We start from the raw sequence: 14,006 nt of genomic DNA, 5'->3' as shown, positions 1-14,006 counted from the left end.
CAAACATCAGGTTCTAACTTGTATCTATAATGCATAAGTATGGCAAGTTGCCTGCATACCATCTGTCCTGCAAAATTATAAGCTGAATGTGCAGTAACTCAACAGAACACAAGTGTGTATTTTGTGTCTGCAGCAAACTATGGGTAAAGATATATGCAAAAAAAAGAAAAAGATAATGTGTTTGATACAGTAGACATCACCAGTAAAATATGCAAGCTTTAGGAATGCAAATTTATACATGCATTTCTAAGATGCTAACTGATGTGGCTTTAACCTGACATAGCATTCCAGACAAACAAAAAAGCAACTTGCATCCCCTCCTTTTACCTCCACGCATGGCAGATCTATCTGTGTGTCGTGCTAGGCCATTCTTGACTGGCACAACCACAAGGTGAGGTAGGCTGACTAAGGATGTTTCATAGCCAGGAAGTCTAAAGGAATCACCCACCAATTGTACTCCTCAGGCAGCACTGACTGCAAGTCTTTTGTGAACCTAGACTTCAATGCCAAGCTTCCCTCAAGGAAGTCAGATGTGGGAACATCATGTGCCATGCCCTTTAGGCGAGTCCCATCCCCAAAAACAATGTAGTGCAATTTGCAGCCTCTGTGTGCAGTTGCAACACTTGGTATTTGGGGCCAGCAAAAGAAATTCAACGAGGAATTTAATTTTCCTCCTTTACAGCAGTCAGAGTTTTTAACACAGTAACCAAGGCTTCATTCACCCGCAGCTATTTTAGAGAGAAAGAAAAATGAAAAAGAAAAGGAAAAATAAAATCAACCCACCCCATGAGTTTACACAATTTAAATCTTGAAGGACCACTTTAAAAGGGAAGCAGAATGCAATTTTACCAGACCCTAAATAGTCTGCTTCGTGCATGCTCGCTCAATACAAAACAAGACACTCCTTAAATTTCAAGCAAGGAAACCTGCTCTGGTTACCTTGGTGACAAACTAAAGACAAAAATTGCAAATAATTGTTGCTGATGTCACTGCTCCCAATTGTTTCCAAGGCTACAGAGTACCTCAAATAATTGTAATGCTTCATTTCTAGACTGTATTGGAAGCCCATTTTCTGTTCTCAGTAAATTGTTTAGTGCTGCAGGTAATCTATCTAAACCTTATCTAATAAGGCATCAGCAGCTCCTCAGCAGCCCCTGGTAATGATGCAGATTTATATGTTGAAAACATAGCTTCCTGGCTCTTTACTGAGCAATTTGACTCCTAGATTATTAAAATTATTTTTATCCTAAGAATCTATTTCCACAAGAAACTATATTAATCAATCGTATAAAAATATCTGAACACTATATGTCTTACTGTGAAGCAATATTACATGTGAATTATCTACCTGGAAGGAAGCTGTTCTCTTGGCTGAATGGCGGAAAATTGGCTGTTAACTATTTATAACTGACTGATTTTCCCACTGCCTTCAGATTAATTTTAAATGTAGAGCACAAGTATTTTGCTGCACTAAAAAAAAATCAACCATGTTACATCTTTTCCATCATAACCTCCATTTTACCGTGCACCATAGCATGAATCTCCTTAAAAGCCAGTAACTACCATGTGTAAGGATGACTCTGCTACCCTCACAGTATCACTGCCTCATGACAACTACAGACAATCTTGTTAACTACTGTAGTTCTGTCAAGAAACAGGGAGCAATTCTGAAAACACATTGAAACCAATGTATTTTTACTCTACAGTAATAAAAGCAGTATTTTGTAGTTTAGCTCTAGCCCCTAAATCTTACTAAGCTGCATTTCAAATCCTCAATTCTGAAGGAGACAATGGTTAGTAGGTGTCCAACTACCACTTCTCCTCTTGCTGGATGTGTCTTTCATCACTTGACTGCTCTCAGACTGCAGGGCTTGACCTTGTCAGCATGAAATTTTCCACTAGAGCAAAACAAAATGGCACTTACTGTGTCCTAGCAGTCTGTTATTACCTATGCAATAGATTTTGAAAAGTAATCATTTACTTTAGAAACTGGTTGACTAAAACAGTTTATGTATATTTAATGCATTAAATGAACTGTATATGGAGCCACTAAAACATGGGGTATCTCAGCTTCTACCTAGAGTACAGAGAGGGTCACAGTACAGCATTGGGAATAAAATAGAAATCAGAGGTGATTTTTTTTTTGTTTACTCAGAAAATGGCTGAGAGCTGAGCAGGTTTATCTTCATGATTCTTCATTTGAGTTTCTCAAGGAATCCATTTCAGCTGCATGTGTTTTTTAGCTCTTTTTCATGTAATTCCCACAATTGTTCTAGCATAAAACATTTGCAGGAATGTTTGCTGAAACAATCTGTTTTAAATAAGTACAGTAGAACACATATATAAACCAATACCCTTCTGTTTGTAATAGCATGTATTCAGGAGAAAGCCAGCTGAAGGAGAGACACTTAAGGAATGAAAAACTTGTAACATATTATGCAGGTAAAGTCTTCCCTAACAGCTGAAATAGTAAATGCTTGCAACAGAATATTCAACAACCAGCCACAGAGCATGAATTACTTGCTGAAATTAGGCTATCAATATATCTGAAAAAAAGATTGCATATGGAAAATAAAATTCTATCTGTATACAACATATGAAAAGGAATAAAAAGAGAAAATTAATGAAAAACAGTTAAGAGGCTTTATATAAGTTATGTGATAACTGAGTAGCTAGGGAAAGAGGGGAGGGAAATTACATCAAATTTATTTAGTTTAAGGGCTGATTCTCTTTTATAGTATTTTACTGCTTTCTCAAATATATCATTATGTGGTAGGCTACTGGGGAACAGACCCCATTTTGCTATGACATGGCTGCTAACTGCATACACTGCAATTTTTAGGTCTACTGCCAGACTTGAAATACTAGTTATCCATATGTACTTGGTATGGTCTTAGACACAAACAGCTCTCTGCTTTTTAGACACAGATGATGTAAGGAAGGTAACACTACTACGAGCCACTCATTACTCAGTTCAACCCCAGCACAACAAATCTATTTAACTCTGGTAAACAGACTTCAGGATGCATATGACTTCTACCAGTTCATATATAGGTTAGAAAATAGTTAGTAACTCCTATACATCTTTTTAAGGGCAGAGTTCCTGCCCCAGTGCTTTTGGCACTGTTGCAAGCTGTGATACAATGTGATAGTAGCAACATTAAAACATCTTGTAGCACAAAACTCCTTCCCCATAGAGTTAATAAATGTTTTGCCAGATTATACAAACAAAATGCCAGGACATTCATCCATCACTAGCAGTGTGCCCCAGGGGCCAATATGGCGTCTAGTCCTATTCAACAGCTTCATTAACTATCTGGATGATGCGGCAGAGCGCATCCTCAGCAAGTCTGCTCATGTTGCAACCTGGGAGGAGTGGCTGAACACCTTGTGCAGTTGTGCTAACATCCAGAGGAAAAGAACCTCAGTAGGCTAGAGAAACCTCACAAAGTTCAGCAAAGGGAAGTGCAAAGTCCTGCACCAGTATATGCTGGGGGCTGAAGACCTGCAAAGCAGCTTTGCACAAAAGGACCTGGGGGCCCTGGTGGGCACCAAGTTGAATGTGAGCCAGCAATGTACCCTTAGAGTAAAGATTATTATTGTGGGTGTCCCTAGGAAGCTGAGGAAGATGATCCTTCTCTACTCAGCACTGGTGAGGCAACACCTGGAATACTGTGTTCAGTTCTGGGCTCCCCAGCACCAGAGAGATACAGAGCTACTGGAAACAGTCCATTGAAAGATCACTAAGATTGATAAAGGGACAGGAGCACTTCTCACATAAGGAAAGGCTGAGACAGGTGGGAGTGTTTATCACAGAGAAGAAAAAGCTCAGGATGAATATTATCAAGATATATAAATATATAAAGGGAAAATGTAAAGAAGACTGAGCCACGCTCTGCTCAGTGACGCTCAGTGACAGGGCAAGAGGTGATGGGCACACACTGAAAAACAGGAGATGCTGCCTGAACACTAGGAAACACTTTTTCACTGTGCAGGTGTCAGAAGATTGGAACAGGTTGCCCAGAGAGGTTGTGAAATCACCAGCCTTGGAGATACTCAAAAGCTGTCTGGACGTGGTCCTGGACAGCCTGCTACAGGTGACCCAGGGTGAGCAGGAGGGTTGGACAAGATTACTTCTAAAAGTCCATTCCAACCTCAGCCATTCTGTGATTCTGTGGAATATGTAGCTGAGCGCACACACTTACTGACATTTTAAAAATCACATCAATGGTTCACTTTCTGTGAAATCAGTGACCCTGAACTCTTTGGAAAAATCAAACACAGATTGGAGACTAAAAGAATTTTAACAGAAATAAAACACAGAAGCGCTTCTGGGAAGTTCCACTAGCTACCTAATACCATATTTAGGGACCTAAATGATTTTGAAAATCTAGTAATATTTGACTTTTTCAAGATTATATGAGGAGACTGTAAGCTCCTGAAGAACTAGCAGTGGTCTACCCAAGCCTCAGTCATTCATCTGTATTCTTTTCCACCTACAGATAGACTCTATCGTTGAACTGTTTTGCTATTCATATACCAAACAAAGGAGGATCCTGATCAGGACCTTGTATTTCTGCTGGTTAGGTATTTCCACAGTACTCTTAGATGCAATGTGTCACATTAGATTTTTAGTTTTTGGGATTTTCTATAGAAATACAATCCCAAACTAACGGAAGTCCAATGTATCAGACAATAAAATAACTTCTAAAAGTAAAATTACTCCTCAGACAAGTACACATAGCTCTTATGGATATCATTATGCACTACCCATAACCACAGACAGAATGAGCTGTTTTGAAGTAGTTTAGTCACAATGCTAGAGCTGCATTTCACATTCCTATTAAGAAATAATCAATACTGTGCTCTGAAACTTGTATACCCTGCTGTCAGATTATTCATCGTAAGACTATACTAAGCATGTTCCTTTAGTTACTTTAAACACTTAATTTTAAATAACTACAATTATATTAATTATTTTGGCTTTTGTTTCACAAAAGCAACCAAATCTAAGCTTTACTGTCCTATAACATACTTGTATTTCTCACTGTTCCAATCAACATCAGCAAAAGTGTATGCTACACGATACAGCAGTATCATGTCAGTGCCAATGCAGATTGCAAAATTACAGAAGAAGTTGGTAAAGCAGGCTGTAATATGAAAGGCTGCATTAGAAAATGCTGATATTTAAATATTGCCTCCAAAAACAGTTCTTACTCCCTACAAAAGTTCTTACCTGTTCAGATGGATGAAATTACCTGTAGTACACCAGGTGCTCCACACAACATACAACAAAACAAAGTGAAGGCATAAATATTTTTGCTCCCATACTTCATACGAGTGGCTCACAGTCACACTGTCTAATGAAGTGAAACAGGTCTATCCTCTCTCTTGACATGATCAAACCTTAAAAATTACAGTAACTGAGTATACTCTTAAAGAACTTCTTCAGAGATCACTACCAACATTAAAGATGAAGAGTATGTTTGCACAGAAAGTACAAAGATAATTACACCACTTATCTGCAAACTACTGGAAAGCTGAAGTTGTGATGTAGTAGGATTTGGAGACACCAGGTTTGGTTCTACTAGGGCAAGGTCAGCTCCTGAAACAGTCAAGCATCACTAAATTTAAACTAATAAGCACTCCCATGAGCTTTAGTTGTCAGCAGAATACAACACAGGTGAAGAACTACATATTTCAAAGAGAACTCACAAGCTCAACTCCATCCCATTCCTGGCTATTTAACACAAATTAATGAAGCATAATAATTTTAAATGAAATTTCATTTAATTCTCAGTTTTTGTGGGTTATAAAATTAAATAACCATTTCTTATCACCAATTAGGGTTTTTTTAAAGTGCCTTCTACTGCTTTCAGAAGAGCAACTCTTGAGTGATACAGACATGAAAGGACAATATGGTTTAGTTTCTGTTAGTGATAGCTGCCAGTGTAACCTAGAAAATTGCTTTTAATTTACCATCTCTCTGTAAACAGGATTGTAAAGAGCCAGATCCTGAAACACAGGATAATTGCAACATGATCCAAAATCCTCACTTTGCACTGGTATGTAGACTCACCCTTTCTGGATTACAATCTTTTTCTCTTTGCCACACTAATTTTCATAGCCATTACTTTTCAAAATTCCAAATCACTGCTACCTGGAGAGACAGTACTCATATGATGTAATATTTCTCACAAGATACGACCATTTGAAGAATTTTACTTTAAAAAGCTTAGGTGTAATGCTATTTGAGAATCTTTTACTTTGTAATATTTTGCCAAAACAGACACACCTAAGTAGTGGCAGCAGATGGAAGAGGTTAAAAGTATCAACTCCCAAATTACCAACTTTGCTAGGCTACCTTCCCTTCATAATTTAGACCCTTCTGTTGGAGATTTGAAAATATATTCTAGACAGATGACATGTTAACAGAATCATTTCATGGTTCAGTGTCTTCGCAGTATGATTTATCTCTATCTCTAGGCACTGGAAGCCCCTCTTCAGGAGATTTATGAGTTAGATCCAAGAATTCATTTTGATGAGGGAGAACGTGTGCATCATTGCAAAACAGACATTAACATTTGCTCTACGATAATGCCTCCTTCTCATTAGCAGTTTTAAGAATAAGCTTCATGCACGTGGGATCGTAATTGTTTCCAAGACACTGCACATTCATACAATAAAATGCTCATGAATGAAAGAGGTTTTTAAAATATGCATTAGTCCATGAACTTGTATCTCCTTTTCTTCAAAATCTACATAATACATACAGAAATGAGGTCCAGAAGGCTAATGTCTAATGAAATATCTAACTTAAAGATTAACTGCCATTTTTGCCTTCACTCTGCATTTGCTATCAGGCAGTTGCTGCCAACATTGCATTTTCTGTAGGACAAGAAAAGTTGTTGACCAGTGTAAGATGCTTAAGCATCTGGCCCTCAGCTCAGGCCATGCTATGAAAAGTTTGAAGTTAATACTTACCCACATTAAAAAGCACAGTGTTTTCAAAAGTGTACAGCATCCACCATCTCCTCCTGTGAACCACTGGTCAGGTTTTCAGGGAAGTGTAGCACAATGGTATAACTTATTTTTTAAGCTCAACTTGAGACACGCAGTGAATTCTGAGAGTTCACCTGCTCTCTGGAATTCAGCTATTTTGTTGAGATAAATTCAATCTCTAATCACATTGTATGCTGCTCGACTCAATTACAGGAAACTTTTTTACCTTTCTGTTCAAACATAGACTTCTGTAGCTGCAAAACAATTCTATATGTGAGAAACAGTGTAAGTGTGTCTGATTCAGGACACAGACCAATGTCAGTTCACCAGTGCATGTATGTCACCCATTTCACAATGCAGGCCGTTTGTACTTACAATTTAAAACACAGTAAAAATGGAGGACAGGGAGCAACACATCTGTTTGCAGGTTTTCAACTATTGCTATTTATCTAATAAAAACATTTATGGGCCTTTCACTAGAATCTTCATTATAAAATCCTTACCCTGAATGAGATGGGGGAAAAGATCTTCAAATAATAAAGGATACATCACGTTCTTAATTTAGAAAGGCACAAAAATCAAACAGGACAGTTGCTGCTCATGTTGAGGAGGTGGACGAGACAAAGAGAGAGAGAGAGAAATGATTGAGGCTTTATTATCTACAATGTCCTATTAAGTACTATCGTCAAACAAAACACTTTCATCAGACAGGATCCTGAGCAGAAACAAAAGTATTTTAATCTTTTTCCAGCAACCCTGAAAGGACAGAGATGTGAAAACTATGAAATAAAAACAGTTACAAAAGTACAGAGAACTAATGGAGAACGTGAAAATCTAACAGTGTAGGATGTGTGGTTAATGTTAATTTTTCACATTTTCCTGTTAGATTTTCCAGTAAAAAACTAATCTTTGACTTGAGTTTGGAAATGGAGACATCTCCAAAGATCTCAGAAGTATGTAGATGCTGGTGACTTGCTAGTACAAAATCATTCATTAAATTGTTGATTCAAACCCTACAAAGTCAGAGTAAAGACTCACTGATTTCAATTATATTAAGACTAAGGGCTATCTCCATAGCTTATAAAGATGAAAATCAATGCCAAGGCTAAGGGCACAATTATTGGCTGTCTCTAGAAAAAAGCCAACAACTAAACTGTCATTGAAGCTTAATTACTTTGTTCACTACTTAGAAATGGAAGAATTCTTTATACACACACACAGAGATTTCTGTAATTTGCTTTGGCAATTTCACCATTACTAATATTTTATGCACATTACTGAGAACAGATTATTCAGTGCTTCATAACAAAATTTGAAAGCTATTGCAAACTTTTCTGTTAATGTAAAGAAATCAGCAGCACACAGAAGACAGTATAAATAGAAATATCTGGATCAACTGAGGTCAAGAATGTAAGAGAAAAGGTAAATAATTCCTAATAACTCTCTGAATTATGTCCAAAGTGTCATTTACTGTGAATAGCAATTTCACCTCTTCTCCAAACTAAAGTCAAATCAGCCCAATCAAAGAAAATTGTCCTGGGAGAACACATGCAGAAAACACATATATATAATAAATCAAAAGCCCATTACGTTTACTGCCCACTATTCACAGTAGCTTTTTAACACTTCCAGATAAAATGAAGCTTGGCTGTAGGGTACCACAGTCACACTGTAACTGTGGAAGACACTTCGGTGTCATTTGGTGTTAGTGCATTTAGTACATTTAATGATAGCTGAAACCTGATTTGCCAGTTTCACGTCAAACCACAAGAAACCACAGCTGAAAGAGGAGCTGTCATCAGCAAATTTAATTGTGTATGTCTCTGTCAGAAGTACAGGTCAGTAGTATCAGAGTATAGTGCACACACAAGGCTGAAGTTTTATAAGGTTATATTGCTACTAAATGCAGGTCTTGACACTACCTCCAGAAGCCCCAGAATTAGAAGTGTGTACCTTAGTATTCAGGTGCATTGTACTCCAATATTAATGTGGTTTGATCAGGAAATTACAGTTGTGAGATAATTTTGGAAACTGCTAACCTCCTGCTATTGGCTATTTTCTACATGAAAGTAAAATCTAGCTGAATAAGTTCTTTCTTATTATGTCCCTCAGGAGAAGTAAACTTCAGTGCTGTCACTATGCATGAACTGAGGGCTGTCAGCTGAGTGAGCCTTTCCTCCAACTCACCAGATGCACAAAACTACATCTTGATTTAAACGAGTGGAGCAAAGCCCGTGCAGGGAAAGCTTAGGCAAGCAGCCTCCTAAAGAAAGCAGGAGATGGCAGGCACTAATGGTTACCACCCCTCAGCTAAGACAAGAATGTGAGCTGCATGAACACTCTGCCCCTCATTCATTCTATCCTGTTTGATTATGGGTATTAGCAGAGCAGTTTTAAGTCACAGAGATCCTGGTGCAGAGGACAAAAGCCTCTGGAGATGTGACAAGTGCTAGTCTCAGTTATGACACTGGATTCCAGAGTCTGACCGCAGTCTCACTGAGACAAAAAATAGGGCTGAAAGTTTTGGCTCAAATGCACAATGGATGCAGAGAAAGTCTTGGGAAAGAAACTGAAAGTAAACAAACAAAAAAAAAAGGCAAAACAAAAAAAAAAGCAGGGTTCCTTTTCATTGGATCTTACAATGGCATTAAGTCATGCTGAGGGGAAACAGGGATTGACTGTACTTTTCCTCTTCTCATAAGGCAACTAAGTGTTAGCAAACAAAGCTATCAAGTGGCACACAAGAGAGCTCTTCCAATAAAACATAGTTATTCTGTAGGCTTCTCTGCTACTAGAAGTTATAGTAGGCGAGAATTTGCACTGGATAAATTCTGAGATGATACTACCTAAAAAATACAAAATGGCTTAACATTTGCATTTATAACTTCAGGCACAGATATAACGAAAGCAGAAAGTGTAGACACCAGATCACTGAGCTCAGAGGATTTTGGACAGCCTCAGAAGGTGAGTTTCAATGCTTCCATACATTACTGCTTGAGCATTCAACAGACAATGCTTGCAAGACCCACTGAAAATGCTGTTTAAAGTATGTGAACTGCAGCATAAGTATCAGGATCTGCACTAAGATTACTTCTTAACTGTCAAACCACTGTAAGAGGGGAATGCACCTTTTAGTCATACAGGCTATCCCTCTGAATTGAGTTCAAACAAGTACCAGGGAAGAAGCTCTATCTCCTATACCCCAGGCCTTTATGCCATCCAGCACTCATCATATTCCACTTTATCTAATATGACTGCACAGTTACCAGCAGCAGGGTTATTGCTCATAAAATGCAAAGCAGAGGAAAACTCACAACTTTAAAATTCCTACCGTTCTATTTAGAAACATACTCACTATTTAATTAATCAGATAGGTGCTTCATCTGTCTTGCATTCAGAGATCCAACAGCAAACAGAGAAAGAGAGAAACAGAAATCAAAGTCTCTACGTGCCCTATTCTATGCATCTTCCTATTGCTGTTACTTCTGTTATGACTTCTGTTATTTTAAACTGTTTTGAGCATTGATAAAATTTGTAGATAGTGCTTTAGTAATCTGAAGCCTCTCTTATTGCCTTAATTGCCAGGACTTGTTATACACTTGTGTAAAGGCAACAAGATGAACTGCTGCTTCATTATGAATAATTTTGGAAAGAATGGTGGCAATCTATGTCTGAGCTGGGTAGGAGGAGATAACTGTATGACACAGAACACAGCACAACTGCATCTGCATATAAATAGACTTAATCAGAAATGCAAATTGCAATCACAAGAAATTTTAAAAGCCTATGATAACTGTGCAGATAACAAAAGGTCAAACACTTGCATTGCTGAAGGTTTTAAACTGTTATCAGTCAGTGGCGATTCTTTCTTTATGAGCAAAATGTGGAAGAGACAAGTATTATATGTCAGCCTTATCAATGATAGACAAATTCTCTCTATATTTCCTCTATTACTACAACTGCTTAGTTGTTAAACTCTATTTTACACTGTCAAGCTCATCTTAACTTATTCAGGAAGACTGAAAATAAAATTAAAACAAAACCAGACAGCATTAAATAATACAGTCAATTTACATGACTACACACAGAGAGAACTTCTATCCCTTTTTCACATATATGTATAACAATCCAAATCTTTACATTTTAACTTTCTTGGATAAATGAAACAGAAATTATGACTACTGTTTGCTGAAACTGCTCGACTGCTTCATAGCATTGCCAAAATTGTGTGGTTTTCTTCCACAGTAAAACAAACCTAGGACTGTAGAGGATTAACATTTAAAAATGTCATTCAAGAGTTACAAATGTTGTCTTCTTCCTTATTTGAAGCAAATGTTTTCATCAACAGTAGCTAAGAAAGCTACTTTTGAAAGGATGTACCTTAATATTAGATACTTTTACATTCTAAGATAAGAATAAATCAAATATATACCTTTTTATCATTTCAAGGCATTCTAAATATAAAATATTGTAGAAGTCAGGCTGGAAAAAAAAAAATCTTTGACATTAAAGCTTTTAAATATTTTTTTTTTCTGTGATAGCTACTTAGGATTTGAAGCACAAATGTTTATCAAATACTCAGTTCTTGCTTCTGAATAAACTAGTGAGTGAAGAGAGCCATCTAGTGCCATACCTTGGAATTTTAAAAAGAGTTTTCACCGGATGCATGTCAAATAAAGGAGGGTCTCCATCCCCCAGTTCAATAGCTGTTATTCCCAAGGACCACACGTCGCATCGAGCATCATATGAGTAGTCATACTGTTGTTCACAAGCAATTACCTATCAGAAAACAGCAGAGAAAACAAAGCTTTAACCTAATGTACAATTCATGCCATGCTAGTGTGGAATGAAAAGTACTTTCTGAGTAATGTCTACAATTCCATGCAGCTTTCAAATCCGTATCTTTGCCTGTATAACCCAGTTAGGGAAAACCCCACAAAAAGTAAATTGGAACTTCTCCTGGGTTTGTTTTCTTTAAAAACAATCTCTCTGTTTTTTAAATCACATTAAGGTCCATGGGATGCTTCAAATATATACACAAAGAAAATCACTACTAAATTTTGTTTTTGAAAGTACTTCTTAGACAAACCTATTAAAATAGCAGAGAACCCTATTGATGTTATTCTTATTAACTTCTAGGACTATTCATGAGGATAGACTGACTTGCACAGCTGTTTTTTAGATAAGAATATTCCATCAGTCATTTCTGCCACCTTTTTTTCCTTTTTTTTACTTCGTCTCAACTGATAGTTTAAAAAAATTTAAAATAACATACCATGTACCTTCTCAAAGAAAACTGAAATCAACAGGAATCTCTTCATGGACATCAGAACTGCTTTACATCACAAACTTGATGCATGCTTCGAGCTAACCCACTGCTTGCATTCTTATCATAAGCTAACTATTCATATAAATTGAGAACAATTCTGCATCTAAACATGAGATTCAAACTAAACTTTAAATTTAGCCCTTATCTTTGCAAAGGGGTGAGAAAAAAAATCTGAGGTTTCACTGCCTTTTATTCTATCATGATTTAGAATTGTATCTCAAGTTTGTCTTCCCAAATCTCGTCAATTAGACCAGCTGCTTTGAAAATCTGTCAATCCCCACATATTGCCAGTATCAGCTTTCAAGATTTTTCTCATAATTTATAGTTACTACTTTGTACTTCAGATAAACAGAACTTCTGACAGCATGCTCTAGGTAGGCTGTATCTATATTCTAGAATACATTTTCTTTTCTTTACTTCTGAGTTCCTTTGTTAGGATTTCCATTTGGGACAACACTTTACAGAGAAGCCAACATGCAAGTCAGCATCCCAGGTAGCTGCTGGCAGAGAAACACACACAACACGCTGTTAAGAAAACCTTTTCCTGGAGAAGCTGCGGTATCCAGCTAAACCTCTTGGTTACTTTCTCCACAAGCTACACCTAGCTGAGGCATTCTTGCCTCTGGTAGAGATCCTATTCAACAGGTCCATAGGACCTGTCCCTCTTTTTGTCTGGGTCTCCTGACATCATCATACAGAACTCATCATTTATTTTATCAGAACCAGGGATGTAGCACATACTAGTTAAAATATTACCAAAATGGGTTTGGGTTTTGCATTTGTTTTTCTTTGTGGGGTTTTTGTAGTAAAGTTGGACATCAGTTAATTCCTTCACTATTTACAAAGAGTTCAGTTATTTTCCTAGAGCAAACCAGTCCAGAAAAAGTAAGACCTTCCCTGAATTTTCTATCAGTGTTTTGACAAGTGTTGAGATGTTTCTCTTCCTCATTTCTTCTGGGTTAGTATGCCAAATAAATTTATTTTCAAACCCTACTGACAGTGGTATCTCCCCTTTAGTGCTGTACTGTCAAAGAATCTTCTGGTAGAGTATTAGACCACTGTTTCTCAACTATTTTCAGAGCAACACTGGTGATCTCTAAGACACGATTAAGTGGTCAGCAAAACTTGAGTGAAAACCATCTGAGGAAAACATACATGCACATTCCCCCACACATCCATTACTAAATAAACAGAATGGGGGAAAATGAAAGTAAGCACTGTAAAAAAAGAGTTCAGGGATTTTCTTCTTCAAGTTGGAGGGGCAGAGTTGTGTTAGCTAATACAGTATTTTTCAAAGCTGTTGCACAAGGATCATTTTCCCATCTCCCTTCTCTTTAACAGAATGTCTTCACGAAAGCTCTGAAGTATTTCTTAGTTCTTCAAAGAGTTCACTACAGCCTTGATCTCATCCCAGAGATCCCTTTACCTCTTCAAAAGTATGAGCTTTACTGTGCAGTAGATAGATTCTATACAACTAAAGCAGGGCACTTAAAACCACCACCCTTATTTCAGAGGCCTATATGATAATTTGAAAGAGGCCATACTTGGTGTTGGCTGGAGTTACCTCCAATACTGGCACTCTAACCAAGGGGAAATAAACACTATCAGATTCTCCTCCACTCTAATATCAGAGCATGCAGTGGTTCTTTTAGAAAAATATTTGCCTTCATCTGCA

At 37.3% G+C, this 14,006-nt stretch overlaps 1 protein-coding gene across 2 annotated transcripts in view; it reads right to left on the bottom strand.

The window, feature by feature from the left end:
- Positions 1–14,006, bottom strand: part of MYO3B (myosin IIIB) — a 168,065-nt gene that overhangs the window by 130,504 nt on the left and 23,555 nt on the right. For both annotated transcript variants that reach the window (XM_051624089.1, XM_051624088.1), the window contains exon 7: positions 11,636–11,781. In XM_051624089.1, coding sequence (XP_051480049.1) covers positions 11,636–11,781 — 146 coding nt within the window. The remainder of the gene's footprint in view (positions 1–11,635; positions 11,782–14,006) is intronic.

This window comes from Apus apus, chromosome 6, assembly GCF_020740795.1.
Source record: "Apus apus isolate bApuApu2 chromosome 6, bApuApu2.pri.cur, whole genome shotgun sequence".
Lineage (NCBI taxonomy): Eukaryota > Metazoa > Chordata > Aves > Apodiformes > Apodidae > Apus > Apus apus.
The sequence above is the reverse complement of the archived record's forward strand: the minus strand, read 5'-3'. Positions and strand labels throughout refer to the sequence as shown.